The sequence below is a fragment of the Gadus chalcogrammus genome, chromosome 8 (assembly GCF_026213295.1).
Source record: "Gadus chalcogrammus isolate NIFS_2021 chromosome 8, NIFS_Gcha_1.0, whole genome shotgun sequence".
Lineage (NCBI taxonomy): Eukaryota > Metazoa > Chordata > Actinopteri > Gadiformes > Gadidae > Gadus > Gadus chalcogrammus.
The window spans coordinates 3,709,682-3,730,838 of NC_079419.1; the positions used below are offsets into that span (position 1 = coordinate 3,709,682).

Consider the following 21,157-nt stretch of genomic DNA (forward strand, 5'->3'; position numbering starts at 1 on the left):
GAGAGAAAAGATCTCGAAGCAAGACGTCGCCTTCATGAAAAAGGTACAAGCTCTGCTGTCTGTCTATCTACATTTCTGCCCGTCTGTCCGTCAACCTGTCCGTCTGTCCGTCTGTTTCCATCCGACGGGGAAAACTCCAACCCTTCCACAACCCGTGAACCTGCGTGTTCAGATCTTCCACCAGCGTCTTTAGGAGGCGGAGCCTGTAACAGCTGCAGGCGTGACGCGGCTGAACCACGCATGAATAGCGCCTGAATGGTCCTGGGCTGCCGTCTGGGCCCTCCAGGGTGGAGAGGTTGTCGGGGGGGGGGTTCAATGGAGGCCCTCCAGCCCGCCGCCTCCTCTCCTGGCTGGGGGAGACGCGGAGCTCTCAGGGCCTGGGGAGGCTTTAGGGAAGGAGGCGGTCACTAGGAGTCACCTGGTTATCAGCACCACCCAGGAGCCCAGGCTAGCAGCCAGAGACTGGGGTTGTACTGGGCAGCTCCCAGTTCCACCAGTAGAATAATGTGGCTATACTGGGCAGCTCCCAGTGTCCACCAATAGAAGACTGTGGCACTCCTTTTAAGTTACGTTTTTTAAACCCATTTATTCGGTTGTTGTTTTTTTGCCTTCAGTTGAAACCTGTGATTAAATCTGCTCTTCAGCTTCGATTGCCGGTTGTGTCTGTCAACGTCTCGTCTAAGAGGTCGAGCAGCCGCACAAAGCTCTGTCTATCAGAGTGTTGGGTTGCTATATAATCTCTGCCTGCTTCAGCAGAGATGTTGTTGTTGTTGTGATGCTTTGCTCCATGCCTCCGTCTGCCATCCAGGAGCCGTCAGGCTCAGGTCTTCACTCTGTTGGTCTGCCCGTTAGTCATTATGCAGATTCTCTTGGTATATGATTAAAGGTTGGATGAATGTTTTTGGGCAGACGGAACCGTAGACAGAAGCGATGCCCAGATCTGTACCACAGCTATCCCAGATAAGCCGTGCTTCGTTCCTGATTACCTGGTTTCTACTAGTTAGTTCCTGGTTAAATACAGTAATCTCCATCTGATGTTGACTAGTTAGCTCCTGGTTTGCTACAGTAATATCCACCTAGTTAGCCCTTGGGTAACTCCTGGTTAGCTATAGTAATCAGCACCTGATGGCTACTAGTTAGCTCCTGGTTAGCTACAGTAATATCCACCTAGTTAGCTCCTGGGTAACTCCTGGTTAGCTATAGTAATCAGCACCTGATGGCTACTAGTTAGCTCCTGGTTAGCTGCTACAGTCATCTACACCTGATGCAGTGTCTCCCCTATCTGCAACACTGCATTTTTTTTTTTTTTTTTTTTTTGCAGTGGCGCTGACCATCCAGCAGCGGCAGAGCGCCTCTGCTGGATTGTCAGCCTGGTTAGCTACAGATGACTGCAGCTAACCAGGAGCTAACTAGTAGACATCAGGTACTGATTACTATAGAAAACCGGGAGTTAACCAGGAGCTAGTCTCGCAAAGCCAGACCAAACTACAGCAAGTAGAATGCTTACCCAGGAGCTAACTAGGTGGGTATTACTGTAGCAAACCAGGAGCTAACTAGTCAACATCAGGTGGAGATAACTGTATTTAACCAGGAGCCAACTAGTAGAAACCAGGTGAAAGTAATCAGGAACGAAGCAGTTTATCTGGGATAGCTGCAGTACTGATCTGGTCATCGCTTCTGTCTACGGTTCCGCCGCTGCTGGATTGTCAGCACCACTGCAAAAAAAAAAAGCAGAAAAAAAAAGCTTCTGCCAAGTTCAAGGCAAATTTGCACAATGATCTGGTCTCAGCAGATACCTTGACGCTGTTGGGTGTTATGTCACACTTGGAAGCTCAATCTGTACACTTTTCCTAAAAACATTCACAAGAAGTAACCATTAAAGGGTTATTTTTCAAAAAATGTAGGGGATTGGTAGGGGAAACACTGCCTGATGTCTACCTATTTGCTCCTGGATAACTCGTAGACTGCATCTCCACCTGCAGCCTACTAGTCGTGCAGAGATGTGTGCCTGTCTTCTGAGTAAGATTAGAAGCTTATTAAAAAGGTAATTCTATCCACCTCACCTCCTCGTCGTAGCGGTTCCCACTGTGTTGTACCGCACCAGCCGCCGGCAGAAGTACCACAGGCAGATGCTTACCACCTCACAATGCTCCCTGGTTGGTTACCATGGGTTACCATCTGGTCAGGTCTTTGAGGACCAGGCCTCGGGGGGTCTGGTCTCCCCCTGGTCCGGGGGTCGGTCCACCCGGCGTGGCTCCAGCCTTGTCCTCCACCACGCCTCGTTCGGCACACCTCTCCCGCCGGCCGGCATCATTAGCGGTCGCTAATTGCGGTCGTCATGGATGAATAGCGCGCCGTCTTCTGCAAACAGAATGACTCCAGGTTCCATCAGAGCCGTCAGCCGAGGGAAGCGGCAGCAGGGAGGTGTCGATGGGCGGCGGCGGCGGCGTTATTTCTGTTAACAGAGGAGAACAGAGGCTCCTCCACCGCCGGAGAGCCAGGAAGCTCTTCTCCGCGAGCGTGTGAAGGGGAAACACCTGGGGGGGGGGGTGGATGTTTCACCTTTACACCTCGGGAGGGAAGAGAACACACTGTCATCCTTCATGGCGGCCATGCATAACTCCATGGAGTTTATGCATGGCCACCATGCCTTCTCCTCCCTCCCCTGCCCCTCCTGTTCTTGCCCCTGCTCCTACTCCTCCTGCTCTTAATCCTTCTCCTCACTGGCAAATCAGTTCAGGGGGTTTCTCGGCTTGTCTTTATAAATTGTTTTGCATAATATTTGTACTTTTGGTACCCCACAGATGCACAGACCAACACACAGAAATAACTGTCAAAACTCACTCACACTTTGTATTGTTCTCTTCTCATCTGTCCCCTCCTCTCTCTTTGTCTTCTCTCCTTCTCCTCTTCACCTCTCATCTCCTCTTCCGCTTCCACCTCCTGCTTGTCCTTTAACTCCTCCTCCTCCTCCTGTCTCCTCCTCCATCCCCCTCCTGTCTCCTCTTCCTCTCTCTTCCTACTGTCTCCTCCTCCTCCTCCCCCTCCTGTCTCCTCCTCCTCCCCCTCCTGTCTCCTCTTCCTCTCTCTTCCTCCTGTCTCCTCCTCCCGTCTCCTCCTCCTCCTCCTGTCTCCTCCTCCTCTTCCTCCCCCTCCTGTCTCCTCCTCCTCCTTCTTCTCCTCCTCAGCATGGCCAGCAGCTGTACCGCCACATCTACCTGGGCTCCAAGGAGGAGGACAACGTCCACAAGAACTACGAGCTGCTGTTCACCACGCTGGCCGTGCTCACCATCGAGCTGACCAACGAGGAGGTGGTCATCGACCTCATCCGGCTCGCCATCGCTCTGCAGGTACCGCCCGGGGTTCGGGGGTCACAGGGGTCACAGGGGTCACAGGGCAAACCTTCCTCCCTGTCAGGTTATGGTTTTTGTACTGAGGAAGGGGATGAACAACTCAAAGTTTATGGCGGCAGCAGCTCAGGAGGTGGAGCGGGTTTCGGCCGGTAACCGGAAGGTTGCTAGTTCGATCCCCGGCTCCTCCTAGCTGAGTGTCGAGGTGTCCCTGAGCGTGTGGCCTCACCCTGACTGCTCCCGACGAGCTGGCTGTCGCCCTGCGTGGATGACACCGCCGTCGGTGTGTGCATGAATGGTCGTAAGTCGCTTTGGATAAAAGCGTCAGCAAAATCCCCTAAATGTAAATATATAAACTTAATGTAATGTCAACTCTTAATCTCTCCTCCACTCTCCTCCTCATCCCTTGTCCTATTCCTATTCCTATTCCTCCTCCTCCTTCTCCTTCTTATCTCTCCTCCTCATCATCTCCTCTCCACTCTCCTCCTCATCCCTTGTCCTATTCCTCCTCCTCCTCCTCCTCCTCCTCCTTATCTCTCCTCCTCATCATCTCCTCTCCACTCTCCTCCTCATCTCTTATCCTATTCCTCTCCTCTCTCCTCATCTCCCCTCCTCTCAGCCCCCCTCCCCTCTGAAGAACGCTGTACCTCCATGACAGACTAGAGCATATGGCTGTGCTGTAAGATCTGACAAAGACATTGTTCAAAGTCACAAAACTATTCCAATCATCAGGGACCGGAAACAAATGTTACGGTCAATTTAATGTTTTCATTTCTGTTTTTAATGGAACCGACTGAGGAAGACCCTTAATGTTCCACGGATGAGTAACGCTCTTAATATTGTCTTGTTTTTGTTTGCTTTTAGTGAATGAAGAAACAAAGTGGTTTTAGTTTTTTGAACAACTTACGAAAAGGAGATTTTAGATTTTGGCGTTATGAGCTCTGCATATTGATGAGACGGGGATCTTTAATGATTGAGTGGGTCGGGGATGAGTTAATAGTCGACCTCCTAAATCTGCGATGTGATTGGCTCCTGCAGGACATGGCGCTGGCCAATGAGGAGAGCATGCCCATGGTGATTCGCTGTGGCATCATGGCTCTGGTGGCGGCCTACCTCAACTTCCTGAGCCAGATGATCGCCAACCCGTCCTTCTGCCAGCACGTTAACAAGGTACGGCACTAGCATGACTGATATCTTCTGCCGCACGTTAGCAAGGTACGGCGCTAGCAGTACATTGTTAGCTTATGCAAGCACGTTGGCAAGGTACGTAGCTAGCAGTACACTGTTAGCTTCTGCCAGCGCATTAGCAAGGTACGTCGCTAGCATGACACTGTTAGCTTCTGTCAGCACATTAGCATGACACTGTTAGCTTCTGCCAGCACGTTAGCAAGGTACGGCGCTAGCGTGACACTGTTATTTTCTGCCGGCAAGTTAGCATGGTATATCGCAAGCAGGACTCTGTTAGCTTCTGAGGCACGTCAGCATAGTACATCTCTAACATGAATCTCCTCCGTCTCCAGGTGGTGGAGCTGAGGAGCCTGGACGCCCCGCATCTCCTGCCCGAACACATCTTCAAAGACAAGTGTCCGTAAGTGCCCCTCCCCTCCTCCTCACCTACCACTCTCCACTCGGGGCTGGTTTCACGTTCACACTGCTGCAACCGTAGCACCTTCGATCCCCAACGTCTACAGCCTCCTCCGTAGGCGTCCTAGTGCATGATGTCCTATCTGCTCCTCGTGAAGACCCATTCATCTCAATTCCCCATGTCACTTTGGACTAACGGGTGTCCATAAAATGGCTGAATACTCAACATGAAAAAAACCCTGAAGGGAGTTAATTCTACTGGCTGAAGGATGTTTGGTCACCATGGAAACACTGTTTCTCCCCCAGCCTCCCGGACTCTCTGGACAAGGAGGACCGGAGCCTGTACTTCCAGACGCTGGACATTGCAGAGTGTCTTGCGGGACCAACGTACAGCGTGGACCGGCTCTCCATCTCCTACGTCCCCCAGGTCACAGGTGAGACCTTCAACCTCCCCGGGGGGGGGGGGGGGGGGGGGGGGTGCACCGGGCCATTACTGTCAACGCGTCGCGTACACACTCGGATTGCAGCTGGACTGAAAAGTCATTAAAGGCTCTCTGATTTGACCACCTGTGGTGATGTTGATTATCCATTAAAAGATCAACCTTCCAGTCTTCCAAGTGAACTGTTCCCCCTTGATGGGCTGGTGGGTTGCTCTAGCCTTCATGCGTCTGAGTGGCACTTCACACTTGTGATTTCCAAATGGCTTTTAATGGCTTATAATAATCATCCCTGGTCTTGAAGTAGAGGAAGGAAGAGGAACTTTTTAAGTCTCTTACTGTAGTTTTTCTCTTACCAAAACAACTTTACTACATAGGAGTGAGATTCATCATCTAAAGAACATTATTTTGAAGTTGTTCTCTAATCTCTTGAAAGAGCTTAATTCACTGTGCTTATGAAGACCCAGAGAAGCTCTTGGAAGCCAACGTCTGTTGTAGTTTGTTTACCGTGAAGGAAGAGGAGATCACTGTTGACGTCCTCTTCAAGGATTTGTTATCATTTCACTTTCTGCCTCATGGGATTTCTCTGGAGAATTCGAATTTGAAAATTTTCTGCTGAAATAAAAGACATGTAAACATGTCTGAAACCAATTTCAGGAGGCCAGTGGCCTGTACTACGAACCTCGATTAGTGGGTTAGCGAGGTATCTTGCGCTCAAAGCATGGGTTAGCTGGGACACGAAAGTAGATCTCTTTTAGCGTCGCGGTATTACCATGGGGACTTATGCCCTCAACCAAACCTGGTCGGGAGCAGGTTTTCAGCTTAGCCTATCAGGAGATCTGCTACTTAAAGCGACGTGCAGCTTCCTCGCCCCTCCTCTGACAATGGCGTCACCGTTTGTGGGTGTTCCCGTGTACCTCGGAGCCTGTATCGTACAGGGGTCTCCGACAGAGGCTCTCTCGGGACCGATCCCTTGAAACTAAAATACACATCATCAGTAGGATGGATTATTACACTGATTAAATATTTATGTTTTAAGGTGCCAAAAAAAACCAGCAGCCTTCCATTTCTTTCTGAATACCTCAACTGATTCTTGTATCCTTCAAGTTCTCCTTGCATTTGAAGGATGCAAGAAGTATATCTGGGGAGTCATCGTAATAACAGTATTAACACGTTAACTTTCTTCTGTCAAACAAGTCCTGTACACGGTAGGCAAGATTCTTCACAAGTGCAAACAGTCATCAAGAGGTAACCAATCACCTGATCCCTGGCTTATCAATAGGTCCCTGTGATCACTGTAGACAAACTCCTTGTTAAACAGAACTGTGCTGTATCAATAGATATGTGTCTGATCAATAGATCATGCAATAGGGAATTTCCCTTATCAATAGGTCCCTCTGATCACTGTGTAGAATCCATCCACTGTAGAGGATCCGTCCCTTATCAATAAACCCCAATAACCTCCCCCAGTATGTAACCCCCGTCCCCGCCTCCCCTAGCCACCCCCTCCACCAGTGTGGTGTCAGTGGAGCCCCTTGGTCCTGTACCTCGGTATCTCTGTGAAGTGGCCCCGGAGGGGTTCCAGCTGATTGATGACAGATCTGTCAGGAGTGGCCGTTAGAGAGGGCCTGACGTGTTGAATCCGTGCCGGAGGTTCGTCTGATGGAACAGCTCCAGATAGCCGTGGATGGCATTTAAGTCTGTCATCATCACCGGCTTCTTACGAGCGGCGCTTTGATCTCTTTGAGGTACCTGATGATAGGCAGCTCCAACCCGGACAAACCCTCTCGTTTCGGTCCCCTCGGATGGACGAGGACAGAGGAGAGGGGAGGGGGGGGGGGGGGTCTATTCATGTCTTTCCAGCTATGTGAAGAGACATGAAGATCTCGACTACAATGACCTTTGCGTCAAGCAGCTATTCACGATGTAAATCGTGAATAGTCTGCTCCTTTGAGTAACTACACATCTCATGCTTTCTCGTACAGATTGGAATTTCCAAGAGTCGCATAATGCGTGAGCCAAATGGCATGAGACGTTTGACCTTTGAACCTAGATAGAAAGTAGGAAAGGATTTTAGTGGGGGACTCACGGCCTCCTATCAAATGCAGATGGAGATAGATTCATTAAGTGTAGAAAGGAGATTGGATCATTTTAGTTGAGCTACATGTTGAACTAGCTAGAGGTTCACTATTAGGGTGGCTCACTGTGTTGATCCCAGGTTTGGTGATAGTCTGCTCCAGCCATTAAAGTACATTTAAAGAAAGCTCTCTGGCCCAGATTGATATTCAAGTAGTTGATGGATGGATTATTATTATTTTTTTAAAGTTGTATCCCCCCTGAACTTCCATATCACATAAACGTTGAGACAGACAGGCATGCAGACAGACAGGCAGACAGTGAGTGAGAGAGTGGTGTTGTTCCTTAGTGTTCCTGTGGGCAGTATCAGGTGGAGCCAGGGAGCGATGTAGCAGGATGGAGCCTCCTCCCGACAGACACTGAGTCACTGGTCTGCTTTTTGTTTTGTTTTACCATGCAGGGAATATAACCTGCCAGTGCCACCCATGTACTTTGTGCTCCTGCTGTGCTAGCATGTAGCTCATTAGCCTGTAGTTACATGCTATATGTGATATAATGGTATACAATTTAAAAAAGTATTTTTCTTGACCTCCCCCACCTATGGATGTTTTTGCTGTGGTAAGTACACGATGCATATGTACAACTAAGTGTATTTTCTAGATAGATTAAGATGATAGACTCTGGATTTAAGATTATCGACTCTGGATTAAAGATTGTAGATTCTGCAATTAAGATTATCGACTCTGGATTCATATTTTACATGGATTATGGTTATATACTCGGGATTACGATTATAGAAATGGATTAAGATTATATACATCAATTAACATTAAAGACATTCAATTAAATTTGAAGATTGTAGACACTAGATTATGATTATAGACAGTGGATTGTAATTATAGAGACTTGATTAAGATTATGTAGACGCTATTTAACCTCTAATCAAATCAGAACTAGGTATCATGTGAGTAACTAGGTAGATATGACTTGGTTTTCAAAAGGGTTGTGAACCTACATAGAAACCAAATGGAACTTGGGATGACTGCATGCCAGTAATCATAGATAATAGTGATTCACAGCTACATGGGGTGCAGTAGAGCACACACACACGCACACACACACACACACATACACATACACATACACACACACACACACACACGTTGATGCAAGAACAGTTATCCTGCACAAAGGCACATCTGCACTTTACAGAGAGGGGGAGAGAGGGGGAGATGGAGAGAGAGAGGGAGAGAGAGAGGGGGAGATGGAGAGAGAGAGGGGGAGATGGAGAGAGAGGGGGAGATGGAGAGAGAGAGAGGGGGAGATGGAGAGAGAGAGGGGGAGATGGAGAGAGAGAGGGAGATGGAGAGAGGGAGATGGAGAGAGAGAGGGAGAGAGAGAGGGGGAGATGGAGAGAGAGAGGGGGAGATGGAGAGAGAGGGGGAGATGGAGAGAGAGAGAGAGAGAGAGAGAGGGGGAGATGGAGAGAGAGAGAGGGGGAGATGGAGAGGGGGAGATGGAGAGAGAGAGGGGGAGATGGAGAGAGAGAGGGGGAGATGGAGAGAGAGAGGGGGAGATGGAGAGAGAGAGGGAGATGGAGAGAGAGAGGGAGATGGAGAGAGAGATGGAGAGAGAGAGGGAGAGAGAGAGGGAGATGGAGAGAGAGAGGGAGAGACGGAGAGGGGGAGATGGAGAGAGAGAGGGAGAGAGAGAGAGAGGGAGATGGAGAGAGGGAGATGGAGAGAGAGAGGGAGGGGGAGATGGAGAGAGAGAGAGGGGGAGATGGAGAGAGAGAGGGGGAGATGGAGAGAGAGAGGGGGAGATGGAGAGAGAGAGGGGGAGATGGAGAGAGAGGGGGGGAGATGGAGAGAGAGGGGGAGATGGAGAGAGAGGGGGAGATGGAGAGAGAGAGGGGGAGATGGAGAGAGAGAGGGGGAGATATGAATAGATAAATACTTTATCCCTCCCTGTGGGTAAATTAAGGTGTGACCGCAGCACAAATTGGTACGAAATGACGACATAAAAACAATCAGCAATACAAACCATAGTATAAATATACGATCAACAACAGTGATATAAACAGGCGGGTTCAACCTCCTCAGAGCCCCCTGTGGGGATTCAAACCAGCAGCCCTGTCATCGCTCAAGGTCTTGTTTCCCGGGGACCATGTTGTTCCAATCCGCCTCCTCCGTCTCGGACCGTCGTGAAACGACGACTCCTGGGAACGACCCAGTAGTTGTGAACCGCCAGGAGCACTGGAGCCTCTAATGGGGCACACAGATCCCCCAGGTGTGTCCACAGACACAGGCTGGGGGGCCCGGCCCACCCTGAGGGGGGGGGCGTTTAGCAGATGATTTTATCCAATGCGACTAACATTATGTACATTTGTCAGAAGAAAGAGTAAAGATAGCCAGCATAAGATGCTACATTATGCTAAGTACCACAGATAGCTAGGATAAGATGCTACATTATGCAAAGTACCACAGATAGCAAGGATAAGATGTTACACAATGCTAAGCACTAAAGATAGCTAGGATAAGACGCTACATTATGCTAAGTACCACAGATAGCAAGGATAAGATGCTACATTATGCTAAGTACTACAGATAGCTAGGATAAGATGCTACATTATGCGAAGTACCACAGATAGCTAGGATAAGATGTTACACAATGCTAAGCACTAAAGATAGCTAGGATAAGACGCTACACAATGCTTAGTACTATTTTATAAGTGCCAGGACTGCAACACACAATAAGTGCGTGCATTAAGTGCGAGGACGTACAAAATAAAATAGGTAGGGGATGGTAAGGCAATGGGTCTAGGTGAACTCTGGACATCTCCTGACGCATGTCTTACAGAGAGAGAATACGAGTGGAGCTGGGTGGAGGTCTCAGACCCCTGTCGTTATTGGGGTCCCCTGTAATAAACGAAGGAGGCGTGTGATATGTTTGGTGCAGTGTAGGGCTAAAGGTGTCCCGGACTGACGCCAGCTCCTTTTATTGATGTGTCAGCCTTCGGGTCGCACAATTATTGGGGTGGAGAAGTTGGACGAGGAGGCAAGAGGCAGAGTTGTAAAGGGAGCGTGAACGAAAGAGCGAGAGAGGTCAGGGTTTGGAGAAAAACAACTAAAAGTTCTCTGCTCTCTGCCTCCCTCCTCCTGACATTTCTAAGGTGATTGACAGGCAAGACGGACTCCTAGATCCAATCACTGTAGAGATGGCCTTGGTGGTCGGAATTGACCTTAAATGGAAACAGGTTCCTGCAGAGGCGGACACAACCGGAGACAGATATTTTCAGAGCATTTGATTCGCTACCAGCCAACGGTGGCTGTTGAATTTCTAACAAACTCCACTCCAAACGCCAGCTCCTGAATCGTACCTACGGCTCCCTTGACTTTGAGATGAGCCCGGCATTAATTACAGGCTGTAGTAGATTGTGCCAATTAGCATATTCCGATTTTGCTGCTCTCCCCCCAAGCCCCACCCCGATGTGGTAATTGATGCCCGCGGCTAACGATAACGAGCGGCGGTGTCATTAATTAAGCTAGTGTCCTCTCATGGCTCTTTCATTCCTTTTTTATTATTGTTCATTTAATTAGCCCTGTCGTTCCGGGTGCCGGGTAACACATTCATCCGTTGCCATGGTGACGTCGCCGTGACCCCCTGGCCGCCGACTCCGTTCGGAGCAGCTGCCGCTCAGACTGAGCGTCTGGTTCGACCCGGAGTCCCGATGCCTCGTCTCAGCGGAGGACAGCATGCGCTGTGCTTATAAAGAGCGGGCCTCGACCCAATGTCCCACAAACTACAACGCGTCGCTAGCCTGGGTATACCCATGTGCCTTGCGCGGGATTTCATTCCGCGCTGCGAGGCAGCCTGGATTCCATGGATCAGATTTTCGCCTGAGATGGGGAACTAATCACAGAACGGGGAGGGACGGCAAGACGATGTCGACGTCTATGCGACACACCGAAGCTTGTAGTTTACGGATCCAAAATGGCAGCAGACTTTAGCCTTACGCCCCGTGCCCACTACCTCCGTCCGTTGCGTGATCCCCATTGACTTTAATGGGGACGGACGCGCAATGCATTGTGGATCCGTCCGTTCCGTTGGAGCCTTCGGCTCAGTCAAGAAGTTGAAAAATGTTCAACTTTTTCGGCAGCGACGGATCTGTCATCCAATCAGATCGCGTCTGCAAATTTAAGCACTGTGACGCGACTCGGGCTCTGACGATACTGGAAAGCGGGAAAGCGGGTCATCTTGCATCGCAACAAGCAGGAAGTAGCGGGAAGAACCCGGCGAAGCGATTTGATTGGCTGACGGATGCCTCTGCAAAGACGACTCCCCCATCAGTCAGCAACGCCTTCCCACCTCCGTTGACTGAAGGAGGTAGTGGGCACGGGGCGTTAGATAGTGTTCTAAGTAGTTTAGATCGCAAGTTTATTAAAAAAAAAAGAGCAACTTTCGGCGTTAAACTCTTTCATTACCAAGAAGGATGTCTTTGCCCTGCTACCAACAGGCTTCGATTGGCTATGAGCTACGTACAGACTCATATGATAGACATTTGTAGCACCCAATAAACGGCTCCGGGCAATCGTAAACCACGCCTCAAATACGAGAAAACGAATGTGTGGTTCCCAGACCTCATCTCAATGTAGATTGAGTTGAAGTCTGGCGTTAGCCAGGCTAACGCGTCGCTGCTCAGACGACTTTAGAGTCTGCCTCTCCCTGAACGCGTCTCAGACTAGAGTCTGCCTCTCCCTCAACGAGGCTCAGACTAGAGTCTGCCTCTCCCTCACCACGGCTCAGACTAGAATCTGCCTCTCGTCTGCCTCTCCCTCACCACGGCTCAGACTAGAGTCTGCCTGTCCCTCACCACGGCTCAGACTAGAATCTGCCTCTCGTCTGCCTCTCCCTCACCACGGCTCAGACTAGAGTCTGCCTCTCGTCTGCCTCTCCCTCACCGCGGCTCAGACTAGAGTCTGCCTCTCCCTCAACGCGGCTCAGACTAGAGTCATACAGTGTCTGTCGTAAGGCCGCCAAGACCCCTCCCTGTTCCCCGGACCCCCTCCCTGTCCCCCAAGACCCCCTCCCTTTCCCACAAGACCCCCTCCCTGTTCCCCAAGACCCCCTCCCTGTCTGCCCGCTGGTACCAAAGTCTGGTACGGAGCCGTCGGCCGGCGATCGGACACACGCGTCCACTGGCAGCACCACGGGGGGGCGCCCTGCTCCTGGGCTCGGCCCCCAGCAGAGGGTCATTAACGGAGGGAGAGAGCGGGGGATGGAGAGTGCCTCCTCCATGCTCCATTCACGACCCGACCACGGCTCCCGAGGAGGAGGAGGAGGAGGTATTTTACGAACACTTGATGAGGAAGACATGAAAGATCTTAACACTCTCTGATGTTAACCTTTCAGCCTGCGCGGCGTCAACGCTAGGCTAATGCAGCGCTATCGCGGTGGCGCTACGACGTGCATAATGAGCGCTAGCAGGCGGCGGCGGTGGCTTGTTGTAGTGCTAGCATGCTATTCATCTCCGCTACGTCATTAGCGTTCTGGGCGGGTGAGTCAGAGCTGGCGCTCCAAGTGGGAAGACGAAGCTCGTGTGTGACTCACTCACACGCACGCGCACACCCACGCGCACACACACAGAACCCGGGCATATACCTTTCCCTCCGGTTCTCCTTCTCACCGCAGTGTACGGTCCCATGGCACTCTGACAGGGGCGTGTTCACCGGGGTGGCCCAATACGCCCTCAGGCACCCTCCCTGAGTAACAAACTAAATCTGTCTGATCGTTTTGTGTGTTACAGTATTTTATTTTACTTTATTTCTGAAAAAATTCCACATTCAACTGAGATGACAATTCCAAGCAAAGTAAACAAACATGAGGTCATGGGATGTTCACTAAATTTAAAATATATAGTATTTTTCCCACAGCACTTTTTCCCAGCTCTTTGCATGAGACGTATGGCATGGTTCTTGTAGTATTATTCTGTGCTTCTCCGGGTCTCTCCTGCTAGATGAGCCGAGAACATGCCACTAGTGGTACCCAACGTTGATGGCCATTCCTCCCCTCTCCGAGGGACCGGGAGCAGGGCATAAGGCGTGGGCGATCTTGGCGCTGAGCATAGTCCCAGAGATGTGTCCGGACTCTAGGACAGTGTCTGATGCTCTTCGACCTCGCTGTAATAGCGAGGTCATCATGTGTTGGCCAAGCTCCTGCAGCTACCAACTATATAAGCGCACCTTTTACCGGACGTCCGGACGGAATCTTGCTGGATTCGTCTCGCAATGTTGTCCATCATTCCCGCATTCACACACTCATTCAAACACTCATCCACACACCCACGGCGGTGTCAGCCACGCAAGGAGACAGCCAGCTCGTCAGGAGCAGTCAGGGTGAGATGTCTTGCTCAGGGACGCCTCGAACACTCAGCTAGGAGGAGCCGGGGATTGAACTAGCAACCTTTCAGTTCAGAGTCACCCGGCTCTACCTTCAGAGTTCCCTGAGGGCCTCTTTAGTTAGGAGCGAGCGCTAGCTGATGGTAAGCGGTACGATGCCCGGGCTGACCTCTCTGTCTTCTCCACCCAGATGAAGACCGCCTGACCAGGAGGAAGAGCGTTGTGGACACCATCTCCCTCCAGGTGGACATCCTGCCCAACAACCTCCCTGATCAGGTCGGCTTTCCTCTCATTCTGGGTTTAGTGATCCCTGCTGTACATCGGTCTGTCCCTGTGTGGAAGAGGCTAATCTTTGTGTATCCTGCAGTCCCAGCTGGCCGAGGAGATCACCTTCGAGACCTTGAAGAAGGCCATAGGTGAGGTTCATTGTGGTCTTCATCACTTCTGATTGATCCAGCTCACAGGATCTCTGATTTGGTGCAGACTTTGGGTGGTAATGTTCTTATTGGTCAAGGCTTCGGGTTAAAAAACATTCTGATTGGTCGAGGCGCCTGATGACTGTCTCTGATTGGTCGCAGACACCACAGGCCTGGAGGAGCAGGAGCGGGAGAAGAGGCGTCAGGTGATCGAGAAGTTCCAGAAGGCTCCGTTTGAGGAGATCGCTGCTCACTGCGAGTCCAAGGTAGCGGTCCCAGAGACCTGGGCTATAGGCTCTCCTACCAGACAGACCCTCTGAACGCGGGGTCACCGTGCTAACTGGCTCTGTTATCCCCGTCTCCCCCAGGCCAACATGCTGCACGACAGACTGGCCCAGATCTTTGAACTGACCATTCGGTGAGTGGTTGAGATTCGGTATAGTTTTACTTTTCGACTAAAGCTAGGTGTTTTAATGGCTGAAACAGCATGGAACTGAAATATTCCATAATAATGTATATTGCTAATGATTATGATATTAATATTAATATATATATAAATATATATATACTGTATTTGTTAAGGCAGTGTTACACGTGTACAGCAGGCTACATGCTAATTCTAACAATAATAACACGGTGTACTTCTATAAGGCTAATCTTGTGTTTGAGTATGCTCCGTGCTAACGCTAAGGCTGCGTTGTGTGAGTGGGCTAAATGCTAACGCTGCGTTGTGTGAGCCGGATCCGTGCTAACGCTGTGTTATGTGAGCCGGCTCCATGCTAACGCTAACCCTGTGTTGTGTGAGCCGACTCCGTGCTAACGCTAACACTGTGTTGTGTGAGCAGGCTCCGTGCTAACGCTAACACTGTGTTGTGTGAGCAGGCTCCGTGCTAACGCTAAAACTGTGTTGTGTGAGCAGGCTCCGTGCTAACGCTAACACTGCGTTGTGTGAGCAGGCTCCGTGCTAACGCTAACACTGTTGTGTGAGCAGGCTCCGTGCTAACGCTAAAACTGTGTTGTGTGAGCAGGCTCCGTGCTAACGCTAACACTGTGTTGTGTGAGCAGGCTTCGTGCTAACGCTAACACTGTGTTGTGTGAGCAGGCTCTGTGCCAACACTGTGTTGTGTGAGCAGGCTCTGTGCTAACGCTAACACTGTGTTGTGTGAGCAGGCTCCGTGCTAACGCTAACACTGTGTTGTGTGAGCAGGCTTCGTGCTAACGCTAACACTGTGTTGTGTGAGCAGGCTCTGTGCTAACACTGTGTTGTGTGAGCAGGCTCTGTGCTAACGCTTACCCTGTGTTACCCAGGCCCCCCCCCAGCCCGTCCGGAGTGGTGTCCGTCTCGGCCGGCCACCCCCAGCACCAGTCGGTCCCGGTCTACGAGATGAAGTTCCCCGACCTGTGCGTCTACTGACCGGGGGACACCGTCGGGACCATCTGGAGCCCTCTAGAACCTTCTAGAAGGACCCAGCCAGACTGAACATTCAAGAACCTTTAGAGGCGGGAACGGCGGGGAAGTGCGTTAAAAAGGTCTTCATTAATCGGATCTAATTGAATGCATTGTAAAGCACCATGACCTTTGCCCCCCCCCCCCCTCCCCTTTTAGACCATCTCATCGCCGCAGGTACCGTCTAACCCAGCACAACAAAAACCCAAATCGGTCCTATTTTCAATGTCAGTTGGGTGTCGTTGAGGGGTTGGTTTCTTAAATCGTAATCTTTTGAATCTTATTGAAACCTCTTAAAACGATTTAAAAGGCCATGGAATGATGAGGCCTTCATCAGCACTGCTCCACGCCGTAACCTCATGTCACTCACACACAAACACAGCGCACAGTGGTGAATTGAACCGGCAGATTCTCAGAGACGGTTGTTAGTGTGTGTCCGCGTCTTGTACACGGTATAAATAGGATCAGTTCATGCCGTAGTCTTAACCTTCTGCTGATGTATGCTAGCTAGCTCCCCTTGGGCCTAGATACCCCTTTGAGCTGCAGTTCCTCCGTCAGCCTCAAGGAGTCTCAAGTTTCCCTTAAATTAAACAGATCAGCATCGCTCTCCAGCGGTCGCTCTCTATCTCAGTGCCCCGATTGGTTTTATGGAGTTGAAACGACAACGGGAGATCGGTAGATTCTGTGTAAGAATGTCTTCAACAAAATGTTATGGCGTTCCCATAACAGACGGAGAACCAACAGATCAATATCTCTGTCAGGAGAACCGACAGGTTAGTGTCTCCAGTATGCTCTCAGCCCTAAGAACCCAACGCCTCCTCAGGCTCCGAGTGTCCATGCCCCCCCCAGCGTCTAGCAACCATGCTATCGGACTAATGCAACTACAGTGTACTGAATGGAGTGCCGCTAGGCTACGTTATGGCTAGCTTGTCTATTGCCATCAGCTATGCCACGGCTAATGATGTAGCCACCTACAATGCTAAGACTAGCGTCGGTTGTACAAGAAAAGCCGCCAGCGAGAGAACAGATGCAGCGAACTGGTACTTGTGATGCATTGTGGGTATTAAAGTTTATAATAATATAATGGGGGTTTTGTGAGAGAACAATAAGGTTTTATATAATTGTGTCCTATATTAACGCCGTTTGGCAAGGCCTGCACTTTGGGAGAATACAGCCACTATGTTCAAGAGGAGTTATAGCAATGTTTCATGAGAGGCGTGTGTAGAGTATTAATAGTATTGTATATTACTCATAGGAATACTGCTTCGGATTAAGCAATAGTGCACGAGATATTTAAACTAACTTTTAAATATCTCTGGCGTGCATTTCTCCCAGCCAATCGCGTTCCACTTGCCTCCGCAGTGGTCGTGGAACCAGATACTACTATCAGTCGTGCCCGTATGGTCCCAGCGTACATTCCCCTCCACGCCTCCCCGATGCAGTGCACATTGATCTGTCATCGTGCTCGCTGAGTCTGAAGGCATGGCGGGGCTACGTGCTCCCACTGCAGAGCTCCCACTCTCATGACTAGATTCCCAGTCCCCTGTGTAGCCGTGGTGACGCCTTCATGCATATTACCTGTAGTGTGTGTGTGTGTGTGTGTGTGTGTCCCATCCGGACACCAAAACAATTCCATTGCCAAAGACGAGGCCAGCTTCAGTTGGGTTCTCTCACTTAAGTGTGGAGCGCCGGAGTAACACTTACACACGTACACGCACGCACACGCACGTACACACACACACCAGCAGGAAGTACCTTTATAATCCCTCATGCTGAGCGCTATCTGTGTGTGAAGCTGTGCCTGTGGAATAGGAGAAGCCGTCTGGTCTTTCTCGACTATCAAGGCAACGCTGTGTGTGAGCGTGTTACCCATGATCCTCTAGTCGTCTCTTCTCGTGGCTCTAGCGATTGTTAGTGATTTCAGCAGCTGATCCAGTTCAAAGCATGTGTTCAGTAGTTTGAACCTGAGGCCGGTTTAATCCGGTTTAAGTCTGGTCTCGCAGGTAGACGCGGGGGGGGGGGGGGGGTTATGTAGATAAAGAAGATGACAGGAAACAGAATGTGGAAATGTTTGGGCACATCCAGGTAGACAAGAGAAGGTGAAAGGTTTCTTTTGGTGTCTGGTTAACAAAAATAGGTTTGCTTTGGTCGACTTGATGAGATGAGGGTTTCTATTGGCCGTTCAGTCACCAGGAAGGTATGGAAAGTTTATATTGGCTCTATGTGTAAGTTTGTTGTGTGTGTGGATATGTCATGAGACTCGGTGTTTAACAGGATGAGAAGGCAGAGGGGGAGACCGAACTGTTTTTCAGATTGATGTCCGCTGTGTTTTATCCTTACTGTGATAAGATGTAGGGTCGTGTTCTAGGAATCCATGAGTTATGTGATGCTAGGAGTCCACTAGCCAGACCTACCCCTAGGGGGCGCTGTAGTGTTTTCACAGGTTCTATCCACTATGGATTTTAATAATCAAACTAGTTACCATATTTACAGTAGGTGATGGTGCATCCTTTAAATGTGTTTATGCGCTTTTACCTTGGCTGAGGGTTCAAATGTTGTTCGCCACGTGAATACACCGTTCTAAAAGAGTTAGATGTTCTATTTTTCTATAGTCCGTGTTCATCGTCGACATGCCTGCTAGACATCGGCAAGCTGGTCTTTTCCAGAGTGTAGAACAAAACACAGGTACGCTTTTACTTTGAAATCCATCAGCAGTGCTGGCATCCTTGTGGAACATCAGCCGAGATCAGTCAAAATGCTTGGAGTCTTTTAATATGAAAAGTGTTGTGTGTTGACCGCTCAATCCTCTCTGTTGGGTTGTTCATCGTGTGAGCATGTGTCGTAGTTCCTCAAGTACGAGCTGTGATTGACAAACACTGCATTAGTTCTTATCGGTTCATGTAGCTGTGAAACACACAGGTCTTAAAGGCACACAACAGCCCTGGAATCTCCTCAAACATGGACTTCAAAACACCTCCCTATAGCTCTCAAAGCGACTCGGATCAGCGCAGTTTGTCGAGTCCGACTCTCAGAGTTTGATTGGTCGGCCACTAGCCCCGCTTGGCTCTGATTGGCCCACGAAGCTTCGTTAAACGGGACCGATTCACCTCTCAAAGGGCCCGGTGGTTCTCGGTGGAAAGCCCGGTCTGCTGTCTGGAATTCCAGGCTGTGATGAATAGATTTAGATCTGACAGAAAAACACACGCTCTTATTTTGATTTCACGGCGGGTGCTAAGATACTCAGCCCTCGGCGACAAGAGCACAACGCTGAATACTAACGAGTGTTTTCAGTTCACACCTCGTGGTCCGTCTGCTCAGTGGAGACTACTGAGATACACATGAACCAGCAATTGATTTTCTCTTGCCAAAGCACAGGCTAACCCACAGGCTAGCTAAAGGCTAGCTAATGTTAGCAAGCGGCTCATAGGTTGAATTATATTACCACTCAGCTGTGCTAGATGTAGATTATAGATTCATAGCAAAAAAAATACAGTCATAAATACTTACTAATAAAGGTGAATAAATATGGGAAATTGTGAATGATTTAGTGCACTTTGACCGTTGTGTTTCCGGTGATCTGAGGACTTTGATGAGTTCCCTTTGCTACGTTGTGTCATTTTACGGACAGTGTTACGTACAGCAGCAATATTGTGATCTCTCGTTCAATACCACGTACTATATATATATATGCACTATTTAGAACCATACTGCTCCAACGTGGTGATCCATTAGGCATCCAGTCTTAGCGCGTATCATACGGAGGTTCTGGAGAGATTACTTGACGGTGAATTAGCACAGACACGACTCACTGCCTCAATAATGGTTCTGGTTCTGTGTGGACAAATTAGTAGTGCTAGTTGAGAACTAGTCAAGAGGAACTCGAGCTCTGACCTGGAGCGGGGAGAAGGTACTTTAGGTTGTTTGGGGAACTGGACTTCTGCTCTTCATTCTTCTTGTTCGTGGTTGGTCCGTTTTGTAGAACAATTCATTGTATGTATTTTCATTGTATTCAGCAATCAGAATAGTGATGAGTCTCAATCGGTTTCAAGGTGTGTGTTTCAGACCCCCGTTGGGAGGATCTGAACTCTTTCTGTTTGATGCAAGATATATTTTTTAAAAGCTAGTTCATTCGTTCGCTCACGCCTCAATGATGCAATTCTCGGACTGTGCGCTTTTCAATTTGCCAATTCAAAGCAGTCCACTGGGAGGGGCCCAGTACGTCCCCAGTGCTGTACTGGTGGGTGGGTACCAGCAGTGTGTAGATCGATTGTAAACGGTGCGATTGGTTGGGTGGCGCCACGGTTTGTTATTTTGTCGCACGCTTGGACAAAGTATATGACGTGTTTAGAGGACGATCAATGGTGATTTCAACGCTATGTTCCGCTGTGAATTCTGCATCAACAAGAATGTATCTGAAATCAAATAAAGTAAAGTCTTTCTATCAAACCAGTCCCGGTTTCCTGTTTCTTACAACAATGTGCTCACAGGGTGACAAACCTCATGTTTATCAAACGTAAACTGCAAAATAACTAATATCTACCCGATAACGAATAAGTTACTCCCCAAATAAAATTAATGTGGAAATGTAAAAATCCCCCGTATGAATAATGGAATGTATAAATAATTTCCATAGTGTGTTTAAATGTATAAAAACGATTCCTTCTGGCATTATGTCTGCTGATCGCACCGTGTGATCGTTAGAAGAACCTTCTAGTTCTGTAAGAAGCCAAAGTAGGAGTGTATTATCGTACTGCTGTGAGTCTATTCCTGGCCGGTGGGGGTCGTGGGGTCACTCTGCCGACAGCTCTCTCCACGTACGCAGCAGACTGCGGAGAAGAATCCCTCCTCTCTTCATCGTTTCGGATGTGTTTGTACACCGCCACCATCATGTCAGATATACCATATCTATACGGAACCAGGTGGCTCTCCTGGCGTAAGTCTTTTCATCCTAGTGATTGCTCTGGTTTGAATTGTCCTCAACTCCCATTTATCAATTTTATTGTTCAATAATTGTAAGAACAGTACATTTAATTTATGCCTTTAGTATCAACATGTGGGAAAGACCAAACAATACGAGGGGTTTTGGACAGCAGGTTGGATTAACATTGGCCTGGAGACGCAGCTCAATGTGTTAATTGTGGGGACACCCCCCACCCCCCCCCCCCCTCCCCAGAGATACTGCTCGTTAACACCCTCCTCCCCCCGCCAAAGTAAAATCACCACAGTCGTTTAACAATTCATTAACTTGAAACACTTTTATTTTGAAATCAACGCGTTAATGACTGCATCTAGGCTGAGCGCCTGGGGAAATCTGCCATGGCTTTTACTTTGAAAACCCAAGGATTGTCCACCACTGCCGAGGAGAACCGTCACCTTCATCTTTTATCCTCTTCCTCCTCCTCCTCGCCCCCCTCCTCCTCCTCCTCCTCTGCCTCTGCCGGGGGGGGCC

General features: G+C 49.4%; 1 protein-coding gene across 1 annotated transcript in view; it reads left to right on the forward strand.

Moving 5' to 3' along the window:
* Positions 1 to 20,312, forward strand: part of efr3a (EFR3 homolog A (S. cerevisiae)) — a 74,431-nt gene extending 54,119 nt beyond the window's left edge. Inside the window, exons 14-23 of the mRNA XM_056596095.1 lie at positions 1 to 43; positions 3,189 to 3,350; positions 4,389 to 4,520; positions 4,871 to 4,938; positions 5,241 to 5,368; positions 14,036 to 14,121; positions 14,213 to 14,261; positions 14,424 to 14,527; positions 14,630 to 14,679; positions 15,570 to 20,312. The exon at positions 1 to 43 is cut by the window's left edge and continues 33 nt beyond it. Coding sequence (XP_056452070.1) covers positions 1 to 43; positions 3,189 to 3,350; positions 4,389 to 4,520; positions 4,871 to 4,938; positions 5,241 to 5,368; positions 14,036 to 14,121; positions 14,213 to 14,261; positions 14,424 to 14,527; positions 14,630 to 14,679; positions 15,570 to 15,675 — 928 coding nt within the window. The 3' untranslated portion in view covers positions 15,676 to 20,312. The remainder of the gene's footprint in view (positions 44 to 3,188; positions 3,351 to 4,388; positions 4,521 to 4,870; positions 4,939 to 5,240; positions 5,369 to 14,035; positions 14,122 to 14,212; positions 14,262 to 14,423; positions 14,528 to 14,629; positions 14,680 to 15,569) is intronic.
* The last annotated feature ends 845 nt before the right edge of the window (positions 20,313 to 21,157 follow it).